Source organism: Haematobia irritans, chromosome 3 (assembly GCF_050003625.1).
Source record: "Haematobia irritans isolate KBUSLIRL chromosome 3, ASM5000362v1, whole genome shotgun sequence".
NCBI lineage: Eukaryota > Metazoa > Arthropoda > Insecta > Diptera > Muscidae > Haematobia > Haematobia irritans.
Window position 1 is genome coordinate 166,809,943 of NC_134399.1, and position 25,358 is coordinate 166,835,300.

At 33.5% G+C, this 25,358-nt stretch overlaps 1 protein-coding gene and 1 long non-coding RNA gene across 2 annotated transcripts; one reads left to right on the plus strand and one right to left on the minus strand.

The window, feature by feature from the left end:
- The first annotated feature begins 16,074 nt into the window (after window positions 1-16,074).
- On the plus strand, window positions 16,075-24,591 carry LOC142230521 (cytochrome P450 6g1-like). Its single transcript, XM_075301166.1, has 3 exons — window positions 16,075-16,602; window positions 23,420-24,196; window positions 24,269-24,591. The coding sequence occupies exons 1-3, from the start codon at window positions 16,138-16,140 to the stop codon at window positions 24,572-24,574; spliced, it is 1,548 nt and encodes a 515-aa protein (XP_075157281.1). The 5' UTR covers window positions 16,075-16,137; the 3' UTR covers window positions 24,575-24,591.
- LOC142230522 (uncharacterized) lies at window positions 19,081-19,863 on the minus strand. Its single transcript, XR_012720722.1, has 2 exons — window positions 19,336-19,863; window positions 19,081-19,278 (listed from the first exon to the last, which is right to left on the minus strand). It is a non-coding gene; the product is annotated as an uncharacterized LOC142230522 (long non-coding RNA).
- Window positions 24,592-25,358: the final 767 nt, after the last annotated feature.

Below are 25,358 nucleotides of genomic sequence, written 5' to 3' on the forward strand. Positions count from 1 at the left end.
AGATATAGCTTCTATATATATTTTTCGCCCGATATGGACTTTTATGGCCCCAGAAGCCAGAGTTTTGGTCCAATTTGGTTGAAATTTTGCACTAGCAGTACAATTAATAATATAGTCATGTGTGTCAAATTTGATTGAAATCGGTTCAGATTTAGATATAGCTCCCATATATATGTTTTTCTGATTTCGACAAAAATGGTCAAAATACCAACATTTTCCTTGTTAAATCGCCACTGCTTAGTCGAAAAGTTGTAAAAATGACCCTAATTTTCCTGCGCTTCTAATACATATATATCGGGCGATAAATCATAAATAAACTTTTGCGAAGTTTCCTTAAAATTGCTTCAGATTTAAATGTTTCCCATATTTTTTTTACTAAAATTGTGTTCCACCCTAGTGCATTAGCCAACTTAAATTTTGAGTCTATAGATTATGTAAAAGTCTATCCAAATTCTGTCCAAATCGTGTGATATTTACATGTATGTATTTGGGACAAACCTTTATATATAGCACCCAACACATTTGACGGATGTGATATGGTATCGAAAATTTAGATCTACAAAGTGGTGCAGGGTATAATATAGTCGGCCCCGCCCGACTTTCCTTACTTGTTTTTTTCAATAAAAAAAGTTATTTTTGAAACAACAACACAGTCCATTTCGTTTATATCAAACACTGTTCTTTTCTGACTTTAGGTTTTTAATAAGACACATTTTACAGTTCAAAATGTAATACACTACAATGTAATGTTGAAAATTTTTTCGGAATCTTCCGAACATATCTGGAATATATGTAAAAAAAACAAAAAAACTTTGGTCGAAGCAGGGATCGAACCCACGACCCTTGGCATGCAAGTCGGACGTAGCAACCACTGCACCGCGGTGCCAAACTAAATGTTTGTTTCTGTTAGATAAACTTTGTTTATTCGGTTCGCGGGCGCCGCAAGCTATGCTATATAAATATAACGTATATGGATATTTATCTATTGATGACCATAACAGGTACATAGCGCAGTGGTTAGTGTGTTGGCTTGCAAAGTGCATGGTCCGCGGTTCGATTCTCCGTCCAGGCGAAAGGTAAAAAAAAATTTTAAATTTATAAAATCGTATAATTTCTTTTACATTGTTGGTATTACATGAAAAGGTGTTAAGAACTAAAAAACATCGTGGATGTGAAAAAGATGTGAGGGAAAATGCAATTAGAGGGAAATGCATTTTTTTTTAGTTTGTCCTTATGAAATTGTTTTTACATCCTGGAAAAGAATAAACGTTTATCACAAAAAGTATATACTTTTCTCCCAAATACACTTCCTTACAGCGAAAAGCAAATGAGACAAGAACTTTGTTTGTCTAAAATTTCGTTTGGGAGGAAAGAATTATTTTTTTGCGTGTAGATTTTGTAGAAGTCTATCAACACATTTGACGGATGTGATATGGTATCGAAAATTTAGATCTACAAAGTGGTGCAGGGTATAATATAGTCGGCCCCGCCCGACTTTAAACTTTCCTTACTTGTTTTTACTAACATTGTGTCTCATTCCAGGGCGTTATCCGATTTAAATTTTAATTCTAAAGATTTTGTAGAAGTACCAAAAAATTGTCTCCATTAAAAGTAGTTGTATCTGGAAATGCAAACCTTTATATAACTCCCAGCAAATTTGAAATAGTTGAGATGGTAACACAAATGTTTGTCTACATAGTGGGGTAGGGTATAATATAGTTGGCTGCACCCGAATTTAGACTTTATTTACTTGTTTTTTTTTTTCGACATATATTTTTGCACAATAAATCGATAGGAGATCCCGGGACCTGGTCAAAAGGACTGAATCGGAAGAGGAACAAGTGTTTTTTTAATTGTACTGTTCAAAATCAAAAATGGAGGAAATTACTCTTCGAGGCATAGTCGCGGTCAATATTTGCATGAAATAATGTTCAAACATTAAATTATATAGACCGTATCATGCTTGAATTCCCTCGTGAATAACTTTATTTCTGAATTCAATAGATCAAAATGCGTTTGCAAGCTTGTAACCAATAACATGAAATGTCGTTGGAATAAATCTGTCATCAGCCAGACAAGTGGTTTAGAAATTATAGCAACTTGAAGTTTATTGCAATACTTTTCAGCCATATTGTGTATGATAATCCATTACGAGCAGATGTTTTAAAAGGAATTCTTTTACACGTTCCATTTGGTTATAATTTCTGGCAAATTTATCCACCTTCGAAGTTCCAATAACCATTTTCAAAAATTTTAAATTATTAAAAGTATTTTCATTTTCTTATATTTCGTTTTTGTGTTTTCAAAATAACCATCGTTATGTCAGACCTCATCGTTTGTGTAACCACATCCATATATACCTCTTAAAAGAATTTTAAATGAAACCACTGTTTATACATCTCAGTTGAGAAGACTCTCTTGAGATGGTGACAAACAGTGGTAGTGGTCCTTCTTCCTTCCACTACAGTGGATTAATGAGTGCGTGTGTCACGTATCGTTGCTTACATTTCAAAGTGATGTGCATTGGTGGCCTGTATCTCGGTGCTTTCTGTGGCCACTGAAACTGTCATAAATGTGGGTGCGTTGTTGTGTGGATGTGTTGGTGTGTTTATACTGCTAACATGTACAAATTCAAACCAACTTTCCTTATACAACAAGAAATTTAGTAATGCTCTCGAGAACATCTTCTTCAACGACTACCAATTATCACTGTAACCACAAAGCCACATTCCATATCAGAAAATGTTACTGCAGCTTCCCAGGATCCCATTGCTATTTTGTAGGACACAAGTTGTTGAGTTGTCATCTGTAGTTATTGTAATAGAACTCACCAAAGAGGGGTTAGCTAGCAAACATCTTATGAGAGCGAGAAAGAGAGATTTTTGCGTAGTTGTGGTCTGGTCAGTGTTGCCAATTTGGTGCTTTTAGCACCAAATTTAGTGCTTTTTGATTTCTAAAAAGCACCAAATTGCCTTTTTGGTGCCTTTTCAAAAAAAGCACCAACTTGGTGCTTTCTGGCATTTTCATTTAGTGCTTTTGGTGCTTTTTTTTATTTTGAACAGTATTAAGTAATTGATACAAAAATTTTGATTAGACTTTCAAGAGCTGAAGAAACTCAAATTTATTGCCAAATATAGAATTTGATTGTTATGAAGTTGGTATTGATTATTTTTTAATTAATATTGTTATTTAGGGTATTCTATAGGAAAGTCGAATTTTTGAATTTGGTAAAGATGTCATTAAAAACGTTTGTATTAAATTCACAAAACCACGCACCACTGAAATAAGCAATAAGTTTATATTCCTTAAAATTAATTATTAAAGTAATTGTGAAAAAATGACTATTTTAGCGGCTAAACTCGATCTTAATACCCACCTTAACTTCTTGAAATTCAATTCACAAATGTTCTATAATACATCTCCGGATTTTTTTTTTTTTTTTTTTTTTTTTTTTTTTTTTTTTAGTAGATTTAAGTAGATAATTTTCGATTTTGTGGTGGAAGGTGGTATGTTAGAATTTATAATATATTTTTGGTGCTTTTTGCCCATGGGGAGTTGGCAACACTGGGTCTGGTCTTTCCATCTTACAACTCTTATCCTTAGTGTAGTTGTGTAAGTAAGAAATTTTGATTCTCAGGCATTGCCATGACAGTGTATATGAACAATTTTGTGCATTAGAATTCCTGTTTGAGTGACACAATTTTTTCGGTTATTCCAATTACCTCAATGAGGGATGATTTCAAACTTCACTTCATCTTGATACCAGTCTTTAAGATTTTTTATCGTTTGGTATTACAAGAGCTCACCGATGCACAAAACAGTTAAACTGGAATCAGCCTAGGAGTTTCTTCACTTGCACGAAGGTGGCCAGTTGCAAAATTTGGTTTTCTACGAGCAGAAGTCATTCCAAATTGGGCAATTTGTGAACAATCAAAATGACTGGGTTTACTTGCCAAAGAAGTCAACGGCAACTCGGATGAAAATTGCGCTTAGTAGAAGCTCATGAAGTTAAATCGGAAGATCGGCCTATTTGGGAGATGTACGGAACAGCTATTAGTGGACCTAAAATTCCTCTCAAATTCAGACAAATTGGATAAAAATTGCGGTGTTTGGAAGCCTCAGAACTCAAATGGGGCGATCGGTCTTATAGTGGTTATAACAAAATATGAACCGATATACCTCATATTCGGTACAACTGTTTGTGGTCCTAACAAACCTCTAGATTTCCAAGTTAAGGCAAATCGGATTAAAACGACGGTTTCTAGAAGCCCCAGAAGTGAATTTGGGAGATCGCCCTATATGGGCGCTATACCAAAACATGGAACGACACACATCCAATACGTAACAGTTATTTACTGTCGTAAAATACCTCCTATTTCTGATAGATATAATAAAAATAACATAGCCCAAGACCCTAGATCAAGTGTCGCTTTATATGGGGGCTATATCAAAACCTGAACCGATATAGTCTATCTTCGATTTGTTACCCTCCACCATATGATGGGGGTATATTAACTTTGTCATTCCGTTTGTAACACATCGAAATATTGCTCTAAGACTCCATAAAGTATATATATTCGGGGTCATGGTGAAATTCTGAATCGATCTGAGTATGTCCGTCCGTCCGTCTGTTGAAATCACGCTAACTTCCGAACGAAACAAGCTATCGACTTGAAACTTGGCACAAGTAGTTGTTATTGATGTAGGTCGGACCGTATTGCAAATGGGCCATATCGGTCCACTTTTACGTATAGCCCCCATATAAACAGACCCCCAAATTTGGCTTGCAGACCCTCTAAGAGAAGCAAATTTCATCCGATCCGGCTGAATTTTGGTACATGGTTTTAGTATATGGTCTCTAACAACCATGCAAAAATTGGTCCACATCGGTCCATAATTATATATAGCCCCATATAAACCGATCCCCCGATTTGCTTTCGGAACCTCTAAGAGAAGCAAATTTCATCCAATCCGGCTGAAATTTGGTACATGGTGTTAGTATATGGTCTCCAACAACAATGCAAAATTTGCTCCACATCGGTCAATAAGTATATATAGCCCCCATATAAACCGACCCCCCGATTTGGCTTGCGGAGCCTCAAAGAGAAGCAAATTTCATCCGATCCGGCTGAAATTTGGTACTTGGTGTTAGTATATGGTCTCTAATAACCATGGCTCCACATCGGTCCATAATTATATATAGCCCCCATACAAACCGATCCCCAGATGTGACCTCCGGTGCCTTTTGGAGAAGCAAAATTCATCCGATCTGGTTGAAATTTGGTACGTGGTGGTAGTATACGATATTTAACAACCATGCCAAAAGTGGTCCATATCTGTCCATAATCATATATAGCCCCCATATAAACCGATCCCGAGATTTGGTTTTGGAGCCTCTTGGTAAGCTTCGGCCTGGCCGAACTTACGGCCGTTTGTTTGGTTTAATTTATATGAAACTCTTTATACATATCGAAATATTGCTCTCAAACCCTATCAGGTACATATGTATTCTAGCTCGTGGTGAAATTCTGAGTCCATCTATTGAAATCAATCTAACTTCCGAACTTGAAACTTGGCAAAATTATTTGTTATTGGTGTAGGTCGTATGGTATTGAAAATAGGTCATTGTTTTGGTATAGCCATCATATAAACCGATTCCTAGATTTGGCTTGTGAAGCGTCTTGGAGAAGGAAATTTCATTCGACCGAGTTGAAATTTGGTTCGTGGTGTTAGTATGTGACCCTTATCAACTATGCAAATCGGAACATCGGACCATCGTTATATATAGCCATTATAAAAACCGGTCCCCAGATTTGACAAATTTTGCAAATCTACCAAAACAAAAGAAATAGAATTTCGACAAACTTTTCGGTAGAAATAAAATTTTGAAAAAATTCCACTTAGAAATAAAATTTTTAAAATATTTTCTATAGAAATAAAATGTTGCCAACATTTCCTATAGAAATGGGAGCCACAGTGGTGAAATTTTTAGAATATCCGCCTTGCATATGCAGTGTGGTGGGTTCAAACCAACATTCGACCAAACACCAAAACAAATTTTCAGCGGTAGATTATCCTCTCTCAGTAATGGTGGTGACATTTCTGAGGGTTTCAAAGCTTTTCGCCGCTATAAAAAGGAAGACCCTTGACATTGAGCTTAACATAAAATCGGCCAGCACTCAGTGATAAGAGAGAAGTTCACCACTGTGGTATCACAATAAACTGTATAGTCTAAGTGAGCCTGAGATATCGGGCTACCACCATACCTAATCTAACTTTCCTCTAGAAATAAAATTTTGCTAAAATTTCCTTTAGGAATAAAAGTTGACAACATTTTCTATAGAAATAAAATTTTGAAAAAATTTTGTATAGAAATAAAATTTTGACCAAATTTTCTATAGAAATAAAATGTTGACAAAAATTTCTATAGAAATCAACTGTTGACAAAATTTTCTATAGAAATAAAATTTTGACAAAATTTTCTATAGAAAAAAATATACAATATTTTTTGTAGAAATAAAATTTGGCAAGATTTTTTATAGAAATAAAATGTTGACAAAATTTTCTCTAGAAATAAAATTTTGGCAAAATTTTCAGTACACTGTTAGAAAAATATGTTTTTCATATGTTCCGATATAAACAAAATGTGTTTCGGGCACAATTTTTAAACACAATATATTTAAGTGCAAACATGTAATGTTCCTAAACTAACACTAAATGTTTGGGACACATATGTTAATATATTAGAATATATTATGTTTGGGGCATGAATGTTTCATAAAAATAATATGTGTGAATGTAAACATATATAAATTTACAAATTTCGAGTAAACATATATAAGTTGTGATATTTTATTCAGAGAGCGACAGGGAGAGAGAGTATAGAGAAAGAAATAGAGATGGAAACCGGGAGGGTTGACGAAAGATATCATCATAACACAGCGAGAGAATCAAAAGAGAGCAATTTCTGTGAAACTGCTTGTGTGTTGTTTCGGAAAACTGTTTTATAATAAGGCCAAAAATTTGATATGCTTAAGTCTAAATATTATTTAATTTGAATACTCATGTAAAGAGAATAGACATTCGGAAGCGGGCATTGAGTTCGAGTTTTGCTAAAAAATTGAAAAAGTTTATTTTCTTTAAAATGATTTATAAAAGAAAAGTAAAAGGCAAAACAGGATCATTTTAGAACGATAATGCCAACTTAATACCGGCCTTAAGGGTAAAAATGAAATTTAGTTCAAAACACGATAATTTTTAAATGCATTTAAAATGGTGTTAAATGCTAGTAAAAAACTGTTCACGCCTAACTAAATTTATGTGTATATTATAAAATTATTTATGTATGTTTATATTCGACTCCACGTTCTTCTTTTGTTAGAGTTTTTGAATTCCTTCCAACAGTTTTTGTTACAAAATTGTTATTTTTGTAATAAAAAAATATATTTTATCCAAAAGCTCAGTCCATTTCGTTTATATCAAGCACTGTTCTTTTCTGACTGTAAATCTTTAACCCTCTAATGCCCCAATTTTTTGGCCAGCTGAGTAAATTTTCAATGTTAACGACACGAAAGCAAGAAAAGTAAACAAGAAAAATTTACACGGTAAAATTCAGTATATGCTGCAAAGCCTCTTGAACAGTTTCAACTAAGTTTTCTTTTTATTTTACCGATTTTTGTTGTCTTAAGGTGTGTTTTACTAAAAGCTTCCTTACAAAATTAAGACCGCCTAAAGGCGGGCTTGGGCATTAGAGGGTTAATAACACTCATTTCGAAGTTTCATTGTAAAAATTTAGTTTAATAATATAAAAATATAAATACAAAAATTAAAAAAAAATTGGTGTTCGGTCGGAGTAGGGATAGAACCCAGGACCCTTTGCATGCAAGGCGGACATGCTAACCACTGCTCCACGTGGTCAACAAATATATGTTTCTGTTGAATAATGTTTCGTTTGCATCGGCTCGTGGGCGCTGCAAACTATGCTATATAAATGTAACTTATAACGATAATTGTCTATTGGTAACTATAACAGCTACGTAGCCCAGTGGTAGTGTGTTGGCTTACAAATTGCATGGTTCCCGGTTCGATTCTCAGTCCAGAAGAAAGGTAAAATTTAAAAATTATAAAATTGAATAATTTCTTCAACATTATTTGTATTACAGAAAAAGGTGCCAAGAACTAAAAAATTTCGTGGAAGTGAAAATTATGTGAGGGAATGAGCACAATCTTCTTTGGGGAAAATTCTTCCAAGCATATAATATTTTTGGGCCCAAAATGCTTCCAAACATATAATATGTTCACATAAAACAAACATATTAATGTTTCGGCAGTATCCAATAATATATGTGCTTCCTGCAAAATATGTTTGGAACATATGTTAGAGAAGCGATTTTTTCTGAGGGTGTAGAAATAAAATTTTGACATAATTTTCTATAGGAACAAAATTTTGACCAAATTTTCTATAGAAATAAAATGTTGACAAAAATTTCTATAAAAATAAAATTTTGACAAAATTTTCTATAGAAATAAAATTTTGACAAAATTTTTTATATAAATAAAATTTTGGCAAAATTTTCTATAGAAATAAAATTTTGACAAACTTTTCAATAGAAATAAATTTTTGACAAAATTTTCTATAGAAATAAAATTTAGACAAACTTTTCAATAGAAATAAATTTTTGACAAACTTTTCAATAGAAATAAATTTTTGACAAAATTTTCTAAGGAATAAACTTTTGAGAACATTTTCTATAGAAATAAAATGTTGACAAAATTTTCTATAGAAATAAAATTTTGACAAAATGTTCTATAGAAATAAAATTTTGACATAATTTTCTATAGAAATAAAATTTTGACATAATTTTCTATAGGAATAAAATTTTGACCAAATTTTCTATAGAAATAAAATTTTGACAAAAATTTCTATAGAAATAAAATTTTGACAAAATTTTCTATAGAAATAAAATTTTCTATAGAAATAAAATTTTGACAAAATTTTCTATAGAAATAAAAGTTTGACAAAATTTTCTATAGAAATAAAATTTTGACAAAATATTCTCTAGAAATAAAATTTTGACAAAATTTTTTATATAAATAAAATTTTGACAAAATTTTCTATAGAAATAAAATTTTGACAAAATTTTCTATAGAAATAAAATGTTGGCATAATTTTATATAAAAATAAAATTTTGATAAAATTTTCTATAGAAATAAAAGTTTGACAAAATTTTCTATAGAAATAAAATTTTGACAAAATTTTCTATAGAAATATAATTTTGACATCATTTTCTATAGAAATAAAATTTTGACAAAATTTTCTTTAGAAATAAAATTTTGAAAAAATTTTCTATAGAAATAAAATTTTGACAAAATTTTCTATAGAAATAAAATTCTGACAACATTTTCAATAGAAATAAATTTTTGACAAAATTTTCTGTAGGAATAAAATTTTGAGAAAATTTTCTAAAGAAAAAAAAACTTAACAAAATTTTCAATAGAAATAAAATTTTGAGAAAATTTTCTATTGAAATAAATTTTTCAGAAAATTATTTATAGAAATACAATTTTGACAAAATTTTCTATAGAAATAAGATGTTGACAACATTTTCTAAAATTAGATAAAATTGTGTATTGAAATTAAAATTTAATTAAATATTCGATAGAAATAAAATTTTGAATAGATTTTCTATAGAAATAACATTTTAATAAAATTTGTATAGAAAATAAAATTTTAAAAAATTTCCTGTAGAAAGGAAAATTTTCTATGGAAATAAAAATTTGGATTAATCCTCTATTAAGTCAATATTAAAATAAGATAATATAAGCACTTTTTACATAATAACCACAAAAATTTTATCAAACACTGCAAAGTAAGGTTTTTTTAATTGATAGATTGTTGATAAAATTTTCCTAAACTTTTACTAAATTTGTTTTGGCTCGAATGGCAACCGTGACTACAACCCGAGTAAATCTATTGCGTTTGACAGTCTGTAGTAGGACTTTGTATGCTATCCATGGTGGAGGGTACATAAGATTCTTTCGGGCTGAATTTTCGGCCATATATACTTGTTTTAAATATCTTTTTTATATAAAGAAGTTTGACCTTAATCTAAAATTGCATATCCTAAATATAGATTACAAAATGAAGACAATATTTTTTTTCTGTACATTTGGTTTAGTCAAGTTTAAAATTTCTCCAAAACTTTTCGCTTTCGGTATTTTCCAATGACCTTTCATTTCATTTGGAATAACCCATATCCAGAAAATGCGTACACATAAATGTGAAATGTAATCAATTAACGTCCGTAATCCAATGCATATTAAATAGGAATCCTATCTTCTTATCTAATTCCTGCGTGCGAAGTTTACATGTTCAGGCACACATCTACTTTCGGAAATAGGACGTTTTGCCTAATTCAATCGGCAATGCTGGCCCGCCCATTAATGACACAAAACTTTTGCAACTATTTAGTGGGTCATGATGTGGAAAGTTCTTTCAATTGTGTGCAAGCCACGCAAGCGGTTAAAATGTATCAGAACTCCAACGGATGTTCTGGTGAAAATTCATTGAAGCGTATATCCTTGTAAGGATAACCAACATTGATGTGATTGAAGCCAACACCAATGCTAGCAGGAACTCTTGTAGATACATTGAGAGAAGTGTGAAAATCGCCAACTCAATATTTAATTAGTGCAGTGCGTGATGTTACTGAAGCCTATAGTGGAAGAAGTGAAAATGAATGAAACTCAAATTTGCGTAATACAAAGGCAACCCATTAAGTGGAAATTAAATGTTTGACTGGCCATCCATCATTAATTTTGTCGTTATTCACCATTACACCTACATAATGGGGGATTTTTTCTGTATTGATTTAAGAAGCAGAGAGTGAATAAGATACAAATGGAAATATCTAAAAGCACTATCTAGAGGCTGTATTTGTAGTCCTACAATTTCAGGAAAGTTGGATAAAGAGTACGGTTTCTAGAAACCCAAGAAATTAAATCGGGAGATTGGTCTATATGGGGACTATACCAAAATATAGACCGCTACACACCATATTCGGAACAGCTATTTGTGGTTCAACAATATATAGATTTCCAATTTCAGACAAAGCGGATAAAAATTAGGGTTCTTTAAACCCAACACTCCTAATCGGGGGTCGGTTTATATGGTGTATATATCAAAACCTGGGTCGATAAACGAATCTGTGTCAAATTTCTCGACTATAACATCATTATGGAAGGCTGTTGCTCTTTATAACAACTAAGGAAAGTACCACTTTGTAGATCTAAATTTTCGATACCATATCACATCCGTCAAATGTGTTAGGGGCTATATATAAAGGTTTAAATTTCACTCGATCTGGACAGAATTTGATAGACTTCTACAAAATCTATAGACTCAAAATTTAAGTCGGCTAATGCACTAGGGTGGAACACAATGTTAGTAAAATAACATAATATGGGAAACATTTAAATCTGAAGCAATTTTAAGGAAACTTCGCAAAAGTTTATTTATGATTCATCGCTCAATATATATGTATTAGAAGTTTAGGAAAATTAGAGTCATTTTTACAACTTTTCGACTAAGCAGTGGCGGTTTTACAAGGAAAATGTTGGTATTTTGACCATTTTTGTCGAAATCAGAAAAACATATATCTGGGAGCTATATCTAAATCTGAACCGATTTCAACCAAATTTGACACGCATAGCTACAATACTAATTCTACTCCCTGTGCAAAATTTCAACTAAATCGGAGGAAAAAATTGGCCTCTGTGGTCATATGAGTGTAAATCGGGCGAAAGCTATATATGGGAGCTATATCTAAATCTAAACCGATTTCAATAAAATTTGGCACACTTGACTACACTACTAATTGTACTCCTAGTGTAAAATTTCAACCAAATTGGGGTAAAACTCTGGCTTCTGGGACCGTATTAGTTCTTATAGGGCGAAAGATATATATGGGAGCTATATCTAAATCTGAACCGATTTCAATAAAATTTGGCACATTTGACTGTAGTACTAATTGTTCTTCTTGTGCAAAATCTTAAGCAAATTAGAGTAAAACTCTGGCTTCTGGGGCCATATAAGTCCATATCGGGCGAAATATATATATGGGAGCTACATCTAAATCTGAACCGATTTCTTCCAAAATCAATAGGGTTCTATTCTGAGCCAAAACACAAAATTGAAGTCGATTAGACTAAAACTGCGACCTAGACTTTGATTACAAAAATGTGTTCACGGACAGACGAACATGGCTATATCGATTCAGGAGCCCACCCTGAGCATTTTTGCCAAAGACACCATGTGTCTATCTCGTCTCCTTCTGGGTGTTGCAAATATATGCACTAGCTTATAATACCCTGTTTCACAGTTTGGCGCAGGGTATAAAAATACTTAATAAAAAATCGTTATTTTAATTTATTATTTATTCTGCCTTAGTTAGCATTGAACTTATTTATGAGCTCATTTATATTCTTTCACATGAGCTGAAAAAAAGTTCTTTAAAAAATTTTAAAACAAATTAAAAAATATATTTTTTTGCAATAAAAATATCTTAATTTTAGCACGAATTTAACAATAAACATTTTTCTGCATATTTTGTAGTTTTGGAAAATTATTTTTTTTTTTTAAATACATCACCATCTATACCTTATGGTAAATAGCTCCTTTACCAATGTCAAATAAGGAAAAAAACCAAGTAAAATGCATAAAACTTCTATGAGGTTGATTGAAAGGGAAAACAACCAAGTGGGTTTTGAGCAAAAATAAAAAGAGAAATTTCCATTTGGTCCAGAAAGACAAACATGCAATGAGCATAACCTGAACTTCCAAGTTATTTGAGTTCATGCTCTGATTTCAACTCCAATGAAAGAAGCCATAAAGTTTTTCTTCGAAAGGCAGTTTATTTGTGTTTTTTTTTTGCTTTTCTTCTTAATAGGAACATACAAATTGCTAATGATGTAAAAGTGTCATAGTAAGGATTTATGCAAATGCCTGCGTTAGTTGAAGTTAAAGTTAAGCATAACTTCACTCAATTAAAGGAGTTTATGATAATAAAGTTTATGACAGACGGCAAGTATGTCAGTTTAGAAAGAAACGACGGTGGAATGACATAAAAATGCATACTAGACGAGACTCGTTTGCTAAGAAACACTTCTATAATTAATGAACTAATTTCAAAACTCCATGACACATTCTAGAAATTCCAAACAATACCCTAGAGGGCAGTAGATTGAAGAGAGTGTGAAACAAGGAAACGAATGAAATATGCAAATAAAACTTGTAATTTAATTAAATATTTAATGGATTAAACTTGTATTCAAATATCTGAAATCAAACCGTGTCGTATTTCGGATAAAGCTACTCGCTGGCAAGAAATTTCAGTCTAAAGACTGTTTTTAATATGCTTCGCTGTAAAAATTATATGTTTGCAACTCAAATTTTGAGCACATTTTTTTTAAGTGCAAGCATATAATGTTCATAAATTAGCATAACATGTTTGCGACATATATGTTAATATGTTAGAACATATTGTGTTTGGGACATACATTTTATACCCTGCGCCACACTGTGGAACAGGGTATTATAAGTTAGTACATATGTTTGCAACACCCAGAAGGAGACGAGATAGACACATGTTGTCTTTGGCAAAAATGCTCAGGGTGGGCTCCTGAGTCAATATAGTCCGTGAAAACATTTTTGTAATCAAAATCTAGGTCGCAGTTTTAGTCCAATCGCCTTCACATTTGGCTCAAGTATGTGTTTTGGCTCAGAATAGAACCCTATTGATTTTGGAAGAAATCGTTTCAAATTTAGATATAGCTCCCATATATATATTTCGCCCGATATGGACTTATATGGCCCCTGAAGCCAGAGTTTTACCCTAATTTGCTTAAAATTTTGCACAAGAAGAACAATTTGTACTATAGTCACGTGTGCCAAATTTTGTTGAAATCGGTTCAGATTTAGATATAGGTCCCATATATATCTTTCGCCCGATATGGACTAATACGGTCCCAGAAGCCAGAGTTTTACTCCAATTTGGTTGAAATTATGAAGTACAGTGTAGTCAATTGTGCCAAATTTTATTGAAATCGGTTCAGATTTAGATATAGCTCCCATATACATCGTTCGCCCGATTTACACCCATATGACCACAGTGGCCAATCTTTTACACCGATTTAATGGAAATTTTGCACAGGAAGTAGAATTGGCATTGTAGCTATGGTCGCTAAATTTTGTTGAAATCGGTTCAAATTTAGATATAGCTCCCATATATAGCTTTCGCCCGATTTACACTCATATGACCACAGAGGCCAATTTTTTGCTCCGATTTAGTTGAAATTTTGCACAGGGAGTAGAACTAGCATTTTAGACATATCTCCCATATATAGCTTTCGCACGATTTACACTCATATGACCACAGAGGCCAATTTTTAACTCCGATTTAGTTGAAATTTTGCACAGGGAGTAAAATTAGCATTTTAGCTATGCGTGCCAAATTTGGTTGAAATCGGTTCAGATTTAGATTTAGCTCCCATATATAGCTTTCGTCCGATTGACACTCATATGACCACAGAGGCCAATTTTTTGCTCCGATTTAGTTGAAATTTTTCTCAGGGAGTAGAATTAGCATTTTAGCTATGCGTGCCAAATTTGGTTGAAATCGGTTCAGATTTAGATGTAGTTCCCATATATACATTTTGCTGATGTCGACAAAAATGGTCAAAATACCAACATTTTCCTTGTAAAATCGCCACTGCTTAGTCGAAAAGTTGTAAAAATGATGCAAACATATGCACTAACTTATAATACCCTGTTCAAAATCCTCCAAATAACTCTTAACCTATATTCGAAGAGTTTTTATGCTAAATCTAAAGATTCAACATTTCAGTTCATTTCAGGATGATTTCTTCAAATCAAAAATTTGTTTCTTTATTTAAAGTCTCAAAATAGGAACTCAAATTTCCAAAGTTTGTGACCTAAAATTTAGTATTTTGTTTATTTCAATTTTTATAATTTTATTATATTTATGCATAAAAATGTCTCTACACTGTAAAAACAGTGAACCCACCAAGTTGGGCGCATTTGTAGAAAAATTTAAAAAAATAATGAACTATTTTGTGAGAAGTACGAATTTATTAAATTTTTATGTTTCCTTTGTGTATACCTTTTCCCGTTTTTTAGTTAATTTAACTAACGTACGCAAAAAAATATTAAAGTAATGGAAACTTTCTCCAATTATAAAAATTCTATGAACTAAAAGAAAGTTAAATTGGCTTTAGTAAAAAAGAGAGTCCACTTTTATTTGAGTGTAGTTTTATATTTCCCATATTTTTTTAGATGTTCTTTAAACGGGAAATTTTAAAACAATTCCCTTAATTGCCGGCAATGGAAAGAGTCCGGGAAAACGGAACCCTATATGGGTGTCCTAAGCATACAAAGAACTGCTATTAAAAATCATTTTTATTTGTCAAAATATTTATGCCCGTGAGTGGTTTCATTATTAAGGCTTGCATTTATTATTGTACTTAAGGGGAAAAAGTAAATAAAAATGTCATTTGTTTTTATTGATATCAATATGAGGTCAGCGAATAGAGATAATTTAAAAATAAAACACATTTTATATTCATAAGAAATTGTTTGATTTAGCGTAGAAATGTAGATCACTGGTCGTGGCTGTAAAATATTATCTCGGTATAGAAAACGATCGTCCATTGAGCACCACGATTTTTTGATGCATTACTAGAGATCTCTAGGGTAAACATTAAAAAAATCAAAAGTTCCTACTTAAGCTTCTCTCGATTGAGAGTCATTAAACCATTGCGAGTGGATGTCTACTCTCAGTCACCAAAGATTTTTATCTTTTTCCAGTCGTATGTTTCTTTTGCAATTTTGCACAAATTAATTCCGACCAGCATGACACCAATATATAAAATTAATACGGTGGTAAAAAAACATATAAATTTGTATTTATATATTTCTATATATTGATAAGAAAAATATAGAAACAATATTATTTTTGCAGATACAAAACAAATTGCTTAGTAGTAGATTTTCCAATCTTGACCATAGCAGTCCTTTGTCTTCGCAAACCAAAAAAAAAACAAAGAATTAAAAACAACGAAATGATTTCTCCAATCACAATAGGATTTGTGATATCGGCAATATCACTTTTCATATTTTGGTGTAAACGCACCTATTCGTATTGGCAACGTCATGGCATACCCTTTGTTAAACCATTACCCGTTATTGGTACACTAAAAGATGTCTTTAAAATGGAAAAGAATGTAGCACTTCACATTGCCGATATGTACAATTATCCGGGTATGGAGAAGGAACCTGTTGTGGGCATTTATGTCTTACACCAGCCAGCTTTGGTGATTCGGGAGCCATTATTAATAAAATCGGTTTTAATAAAAGAATTTCATAATTTCCATGATCGGTATTGTAAAATTGATGAAAGTGTTGATCGTTTTGGTTCATTGAATTTATTTTTTGCCAAATATGATATATGGCGTGATATGAGAAAGAAATTGGCGCCCACATTCACTAATGGAAAGTTGAAATTGATGTTTCCACTTTTGACAGAGGTAAATATTTGACAATATGGGACACATGCGGAGATTCAGTAAATGCTTAGTATCTTCGCCTGATGGAGAAGGGCCGCTAAAGCAATTTAGTACACTTAGTATATTTTTCCCAAAAATATTGTTTTCTCGCCAAACATGCTTGCCGAAATCCGAAACATAGTTTCCGTTAAAAAAATCTTGAAAAAATAATATTGTGGTCATGTTTGATATGACATTCCATTTCTGGGTGTACGGTGCGGGACATTCTCGTTAACGGCTACTGTCGAAACTTTAGCCAGCTCGACCTTGTAGCTTTGTTGTGATCGCGTGCCAAAGCGGATTCTAGAGAAAAATCTAAAGCTATATCGGTCAGTGATTATATTCTAGTTTTTGGAAAGTACAGTGTGGCTGATATGTGGTGCAATTAATTTCAGGTTGCCATCATTTTTAAACCGATCGTCTCAGAGCTGATAGATTTATTCTAGTAATAGTTCATTTTTATCTTTTTATACCCACCACCATAAAATGGTGACGGGGGTATAATAAGTTTGTCATTCCGTTTGTAACACATCGAAATATCGATTTCCGACTATATAAAGTATATATATTCTTGATCAGGGAGAAATTCTAAGACGATATAAGCATGTCCGTCTGTCCGTCTGTCTGTCTGTCTGTCTGTCTGTCTGTCTGTTGTAATCACTCTACAGCCTTCAATAATGGCGCTATCGTCCCGAAATTTGGCACAGATTAGTTTTATGTTTGCAGGCAGGTCAAGTTCGAAGATGGGCTATATCGGTCCAAGTTTTGATATAGTCCCCATATAAACCGACCTCCCGATTTGGGGTCTTGGGCCTATAAAAACCGTAGTTTTTACCAGATTTGCCTCAAATTGGAAATCTAGAGGTATTTTGGGACCATAAAGAGGTGTGTCAAAAATGGTCCGTATCGGTCCATGTTTTAGTATAGCCCCCATATAGACCGATCTCCCGATTTTACTTCTTAGGCGTCTAGAAACAGTATTTTCTATCCGATTTGTCTGAAATTGAAAATCTAGAGGTATTTTAGGACCATAAAGAGGTGTGTCGAAAATGGTCCGCATAGGTCCATGTTTTGATATAGCCCCCATATAAACCAACCTCCCGATTTGGAGTCTTGGGCCTATAAAACCCGTAGTTTTTATCCAATTTGCCTGAAATTAAATATATAGAGGTATTTGAGGACCATAAAAAGGTGTGCCGAAAATGGTTCTCATCGGTCCATGTTTTGATACAGCCCCCATATAGACCGATCTCCCGATTTTGCTTCTTGGGCGTCTAGAAATTATATTTACCATCCGATTTGCCTGAAATTGGAAATCTAGAGGTATTGTGGGACTATAAAGAGGTGTGTCGAAAATGGTCCATATCGGTCCATGTTTTGGTATAGCCCCCATATAGACCGATCTCCCGATTTTTCTTCTTACGCGTCTAGAAACAGTATTTTCTATTCGATTTGTATGAAATTGAAAATCTAAAGGTGTTTTGGGACCATAAAGAGGTGTGTCGAAAATGGTCCGCATAGGTCCATGTTTTGATATAGCCCCCATATAAACCAACCTCCCGATTTGGAGTCTTGGGCCTACAAAACCCGTAGTTTTTATCCAATTTGCCTGAAATTGAAAATATAGAGGTATTTGAGGACCATAAAAAGGTGTGCCGAAAATGGTTCTCATCGGTCCATGTTTTTGTATAGCCCCCATATAGACCGATATCCCGATTTTGCTTTTAGGGCTTCTAGAAACTATATTTACCATCCGATTAGCCTGAAATTGGAAATCTAGAGGTATTTGAGGACCATAAAAAGGTATGCCGAAAATGGTGCTCATCGGTCCATGTTTTGATATAGCCCCCATAGAGACTGATCTTGGAATTCTAGAAACTATATTTTCTATCCGATTTTTCTGAAATTGAAAATGTAGAGTTCTTTTGGGACCATAAAAAGGTGTGCCGAAAATGGTGCCCATCGGTCCATTTTTTGGTATAGCCCCCATATAGACCGATCTCCCATTTTGCTTCTTGGGCTTCTAGAAACTATATTTAACATCCGCTTTGCCTGAAATTCTTGAGCTACAATAAACTGTATTTATTACATGATTTGCCTGAAATTCGAAATCTAGAGGGATTTTTAGACCACAAATAAGAGTGCCGAAATTGAGGTATATCGGTCCATTTTTTGGTATAACCCCTATACCCTGCCAACATTTTTTGAATTTGGGGACTCTTTTGAGAATCCCCACTACGTCGAAAACAATCATATACGACATCAAAAACACGTCGGAAAAGCGCCGTCACTATTGAGAAGTTGTACCACGCCAAGTTACTACAAAAATGTTTCGCATGAGTGCAATTATTAGGTGCCTTTATAGATCAATTTAGAACGACGCCAATAAGGGACCCTCCAAACAATCAGAAAAAGTGCATTTTAAGATAGTTGTAAAAGAATCATTGTGGTCGAGTAAAACACGTTTGTTTAGATATTTATTAATTTGATTAAACATTTACAAATTCTTAAAAATATAACATTTATACCACTATCACATTACATTTAACATAATTTTTGGCATTAATGATGATGTTGAGTTACAAGTAGCGAGTTACATGTTGCTGCGTCTATCAACCAGTGTTTTTATTCCATGGAGGCAGCGTGTCTGTAAAATATCTGAAAAACAATCACTTTATTCCATTTGGAAAATCACCAAATTGTTCACCAATATACCTTTCACAATTTTAAGCGTATAATCTATGTTTTCAGAACTTTATTTTCGTTTTTATTTAATTAAAATATAACAAGCTGGTTGCGTTTGGCGTTTCACAAAAAAAATGGCTTTTTTTACAGTAGGGATGGCAAATTACTTGCATGTACTTTTTGATGTACCTTTTCATGATGGTTGAAGTGACATTTACGAGTCTGTGGTAACGATGAGGTTGAAATGGAACTTTGAAATGCTGGCAGGGTATAGACTGATCTCTCGATTTTTAATTCTTGGGCGTCTAGAGACTATATTTTCTGGCCGATTTATTTGAAATTGAAAATCTGGAGGTATTTTAAGATCACAAATATGTGAGTAGCAAATGGTGCCTATCGGTCCATGTTTTGGTATAGCCCCCATATACACCGATCTCCCGGCTTTATTTCTTGGGCTTCTAGAATCCTTAGTTTTTATCCGATTTGCTGGAAATTAGTAATTTATAATAAAATTTTAGACAAACGAAATGTCTTTTTCTTATAAAGTGTTTTCGTTTATTCAACGATTGTCTCTAAAATTTGTGTCAAAAGAAAACTTTGCTTTCTCAAAAAAGAAAACACCTCTTTCAGGGTATAGCAGGCGCACTGATCATGAAAATTGCTTTAAACTGAAAGTAAAAGTTCCAGATTTTACTCATCGTATTTAAATAAATGCGGAAAAATCTACAGATTTAAGATTTTAAGTCAAGGCGTAATTTCAACATATACACGATTTGTTTATATTTTCTCTAAAACTCAAACAAAATTGGTTCTCATAAATCCAGAATCTTATCTGGCCTTCATAGGTAGAATCTTTAAAGTTTGTCTTCGGGAGCTGTCTCGTTTGGGAGAATATTTGTCATCAAACCCCCTACAATTCTATATATTATAACGTAACCCACTACGACGAAGAGTTTTCATAGTAAACTATTATACTTGATTCATGGTGGTGGGTATTTAAAATTCGGCCCGGCCGAATTTACTGCTTTATATACTTGTTTCGTGATGGAGTTGTAGGCTGATAGTGTGATTGCTTTATATTTGGCTGGAAAACCACAAGCGGGTATCATTAGAGGCCATATTTTATCGAAATCCATGCCGCATTGGTACACAGAAAAAAATTTCACGAAAATTTTTCCAATTAAATTTTTAATTGAGTTTTAAAAAATATTCAATTAAAATTTTAATTGATTCAACAAATTTTTTAATTGAAACAAAAACCAAACACAAAAATTAATAGTATCAATTAATTTTTTAATTGAATCAATTAATTTTTTAATTGACCTTCAATTAAATTTTTAATTGATACTATCATTTCTGTGATTGAAGACATTTCAATTAAAAAATTAATTGGATCAATTAATTTCGTGATTGAATCAGAAAAAAAATTTTTTGTGTGTAGAAAACTTGCTCGCGAGAACTAGAGCCGTTGAAGTTCAAAAAATTTCAATAGCTCACCGATGCGCGCGTAAAAAAAGTTAGACTGGAAAATGCAAAGGAATTGCTTCGCTTGCATCCTATAAGAAGCCATTCGAAATTGAAGAGTTTGTGAACAAAAAATATGATCGGGATTACTTGACATAGACGTCAGCAGAAACTTTACCCCCCCCGATTAGTCACCACAACGTAATGGTATAGGCCGCAGTAACTGCCGTTGCTCGCTCCGCTCTCGTACGAGCATCCATCGACCGTGAGATCAAAATAAATGACGAATATTATCGGGAAAATGTTCTAAAGACAGTATTGAAGACCTGGACAGACAAACATTTCGACCGCAGACTATGAACATTCCAGCTGGACTCAGCACCGTCGCACTCAGTACGCGTCAACCACCCAGCAAAAAACGCGTCGCCAAAAAGTAATGAAAATGTTTTTAGGATGCAAAATCGACGCAGAAGCGATAAATTTAACATGGGCTTGTCATAGGACGGAAGTCCTCCATTTCAACAGCCGTTGCACTGAATTTGCATCACTTCTTTAGGTGTGATCCGAATTCAATGTTTTGGATGTACATAAATTAAAAAATTCTGCGATATTTTGTCAAATAAATAATTTGTATAATTTTTTATACCCACCACCATAATAAGTTTGTCATTCCGTGTGTAACACATCGAAATATCAACAATCTTGATCAGGGAGAAATTCTAAGACGATATAAGCATGTCCGTCTGTCTGTTGTAATCACGCTACAGCCTTCAATAATTGCGCTATCATCCTGAAATTTGGCACAGATTCGTTTTTTGGTTGCAGGCAGGTCAAGTTCGAAGATGGGCTATATCGGTCCAAGCTTTGATATAGTCCCCATATAAACCGATTTCTCGATTTGGGGTCTTGGGCTTATAAAAAACGTAGCTTTTGTCCAATTAGCCTGAAATTGATAATCTAGAGGTACTTTTGGACCATAAAGAGGTGTTCCGAAAATAGTGCTCATCGGACCATGTTTTGGTATAGACCCCATATAGACCGATCTCCCGATTTTGCTTCTTGGGCGTCTAGAAACTGTATTTTCTACCCGATTTGCCTGAAATTGAAAATCTAGTGGTATTTTAGGACCATAAAGAGGTGTGTCGAAAATGGTCCGTATCGGTCCATGTTTTGGTATAGGCCCCATATAGACCGATCTCCCGGTTTTTCTTCTTGGGCTTCTAGAAACTGTATTTACTATCCGATTTGCCTGAAATTGGAAATTTAGAGGTATTTGGGGAGATGTGTCGAAAATGGTCCGTATCGGTTCATGTTTTGGTATAGCCCCCATATGGACCGATCCCACGATTTTGTTTCTTGGGCGTCTAGAAACTGTATTTTCTATCCGATTTTTCTCAAATTGAAAATCTAGAGGTATTTTAGGACCATAAAGAGGTGTGTCGAAAATGGTCCGTATCGGTCCATGTTTTGGTATAGTCGCCATATAGACCAATCTCCCGACTTTTATTCTTTGGCTTCTATAAACTGTATTTATTACCCGATTTGAAATTTGAAATCTAGAAGTATTTTGGGACCCCAAAATATGTGTGCCGAAATTGAGTTGTATCGGTCCATTTTTTAGTATAACCCCCATATAGACCGATCTCTCGGTTTTATTTCTTAGGCGTCTAGAGACTATATTTTCAAGCCGATTTGCTTGAAATTGAAAATCTACAGGTATTTTAAGATCACAAATAGGTGTGTCGCAAATGGTGCCTATTGGTCCATATTTTGGTATAGCCCCCATATAGACCGATCTCCCGACTTTATTTCTTGGGCTTCTAGAATCCGTAGTTTTTATCCAAATTGCCGGAGATTAGAAATATAGACGTATCTTAGGACCATAAAGAGGTGTGTCGAAAATGGTTCGTATCGGTTCATATTTTGGTATAGCCCCTATATAGACTGATCTCTCGATTTTACTTCTTGGGCTTCTAGAATTCGTAGTTTTCACCAATTTGTCTGAAAGTGGAATTCTAGAGGTATTTGAGGAACATTAAGTGGTGGTGAGTATTGGTCCATGTTTTGGCCCATATAGACCTAACTCCCGAATTTATTTCTAGGACTTCAAATCTAGGCGTTATTTCATCATATACACGATATGTTTATGATTTCTCTAAAACTCAAACAAAATTGGTTCTCATAAATCCAATATCTGAGCTGGTCTTCATAGGTAGAATCTTTCATTTTTTTCTTCGAGAAGCAAACTGATTGAACTGATTTGCTTGGGAGAAGATTTGTCATCAAACCCCTTAAAATGCTATATATTATCAAGTAATCCGCTATGACGATGAGTTTTCAAAGTAAACTATTATATTTGATTCATGGTGGTGGGTATTTAAGATTCGGCCCGGCCGAACTTGCTGCTGTATATACTTGTTTTTAATAATCACGCCAACTTTTTGCACTTAAAAATTTGGTCCAAACTCTTTTTACCCTTTATTTTAAATATATTAGGTTTAATCACCTTAAGGTCATTGTCGGCTTAACAGAAAGCACTATGTGACGTACTCTCTGTCATTGTTCAGGATATACATTTCAAATCATATATAGCTAAAAATCTCACAGCGTTAATTTACATATTTAGATCCTTTATTAAAATTACTTGCAGATCGCAAGTGAATTGGAGGCGTATTTGCTTAAAAAAGGAGAACAATATATAACTGAAGTCAAGAGTATATGCGGATTATTTACCACTGACTCAATAGCCTCCACTGGCTATGGCATACAAGTTGGTAGTTTTCAAAATCCCTATAGCGAATTTGCAGCTCAAAATTATAACAATCATCAAAATATACCAGCCCATGATCATTTCATTATGTTCCTCTTGCCAAAGATGTCCAAATTGATAAGGGCACAAATGTTCCGCAAAAAATATGATCGGTTTTTACGTGATTGTCTAAAACATGTCATGGATGAGCGGAGGGAATCTGGCAAGGAACGTAATGATTTAATTGATACACTAATACGCCTTTGCAAAGAGGCTGAGGAAAATTGTGAATATCCCGATAAAGATCTCTATAATGATGCTATATTGGCTCAAGGAGCTGTTTTCATAGTTGCTGGCTATGAAACGTCATTGTCGGCAATTGCATTTACTCTCTATCTATTGGCTAAACATCCACAATTGCAGCAGCGTTTGAGAGAGGAAATTCGCAGGACTTTGCATGAGGGAAATGGAGAGGTCACCTATGAAGCCTTAAAATCTATGGAATATTTAGATATGGTTATGCGAGAAAGTTTACGCTTATATCCGGCAGTGGCATTTTTAGAGCGTAAACATCATGGCATAGATGGAGACTTTTCCCTGGAACCCTATCATAAATTTAAAATACCAAATGGTATGCCCATATTTATATCGAATTATGCCATACATCGAGATCCTTTGGTATGTCCTTAAAAGTGCTTATGGAGTTTAGATTTAATGCAAATAATTTACTATATTTCTTTTTTTTTTTAGTATTGGCCTAATCCTGAAAAATTTGATCCTGAACGTTTCTCATGTCAAAATAAAGAGGCTATATCTCCTTATGCCTATTTGCCATTTGGTTTGGGTCCCCGTAGTTGTATGGGTGGACGTTTGGGTCTTTTGATTTCAAAAGTTGGTGTCTTGTATTTTTTGAAAAACTATCAGATACGTCAGTGTCCAGAGACTGTGGAGAAAATGTCATTTAATCCCAATATGTTAACTCTAGAATGCAAAGATGACATAAAATTGGAATTTGTCAAAGATCCCCTATGGGAAAATAATAAAAGTTCAACGTAAAAATTGTAAACAAGTAACATACTTCGATCCATTATTTACATAGGTCCTTTACACTTATCCTCTGCACGCACAGAAAAAACATGTTTGGACATGGTTGCCGCATCCATTTAATGCTTATTTAGAGTATGTAATTGTCGCGAAAACCATGTATTTTGTCTTTGTAAAAATAATTTTCGAGCGGAGAAAAATATATGTTTGCAATAAGCATTTAAATGGTTCTCAAATGCCGCAAACATGTTCTATTATTTAAATGATAGAATTTGAGACCATTATATGGTCAGGAAAATCATGTATCTGACCATTAAATTTTTTTACTTTTTTGCAGAGAAAACAATATTTTTATAGTTTACGTATAGACATGTCTACAACCATTACATGGCCATAAAGACCATGTACATTGTTTTCGTGACCATTTAATTTTTTAATTTTTTTGCAGCGACAAGAATTTTATAAAAACATTGGGCAGGTACACACGATCTTCATTTTGCGCGTCAGTCGTGTGTTGATTGTTTCTTGGAATGGACGGAGAATACGGAATTATTGTGTTTTGTGTTAATTTATTTATTCAGAAATGGCACGTGGTTTTATGTGAATACAAAAAAGGAAAGTGTAATTGAAAAAAATATACCTGGTTTTTGTTCTGCATTTTGATATATGGTATAATTTATTTTTATTTGCAGTTACATGATGTCTTCGTTTGTACATTTGATGGGCACGAAGTAAATATGGAATGATTACTTATTGTTGAAATTGAACCAAACTAGAGTGTGTAAAAATATGTGAA

Excerpts from the sequence above, each read along its gene's own strand:
- LOC142230521 (XM_075301166.1), top strand. The coding sequence starts at position 16,138 with ATGATTTCTCCAATCACAATAGGATTTGTGATATCGGCAATATCACTT. Across the intron at positions 16,603-23,419 it reads TGTTTCCACTTTTGACAGAG|ATCGCAAGTGAATTGGAGGC; the intron begins GTAAATATTTGA and ends AATTACTTGCAG. Across the intron at positions 24,197-24,268 it reads CCATACATCGAGATCCTTTG|TATTGGCCTAATCCTGAAAA; the intron begins GTATGTCCTTAA and ends TTTTTTTTTTAG.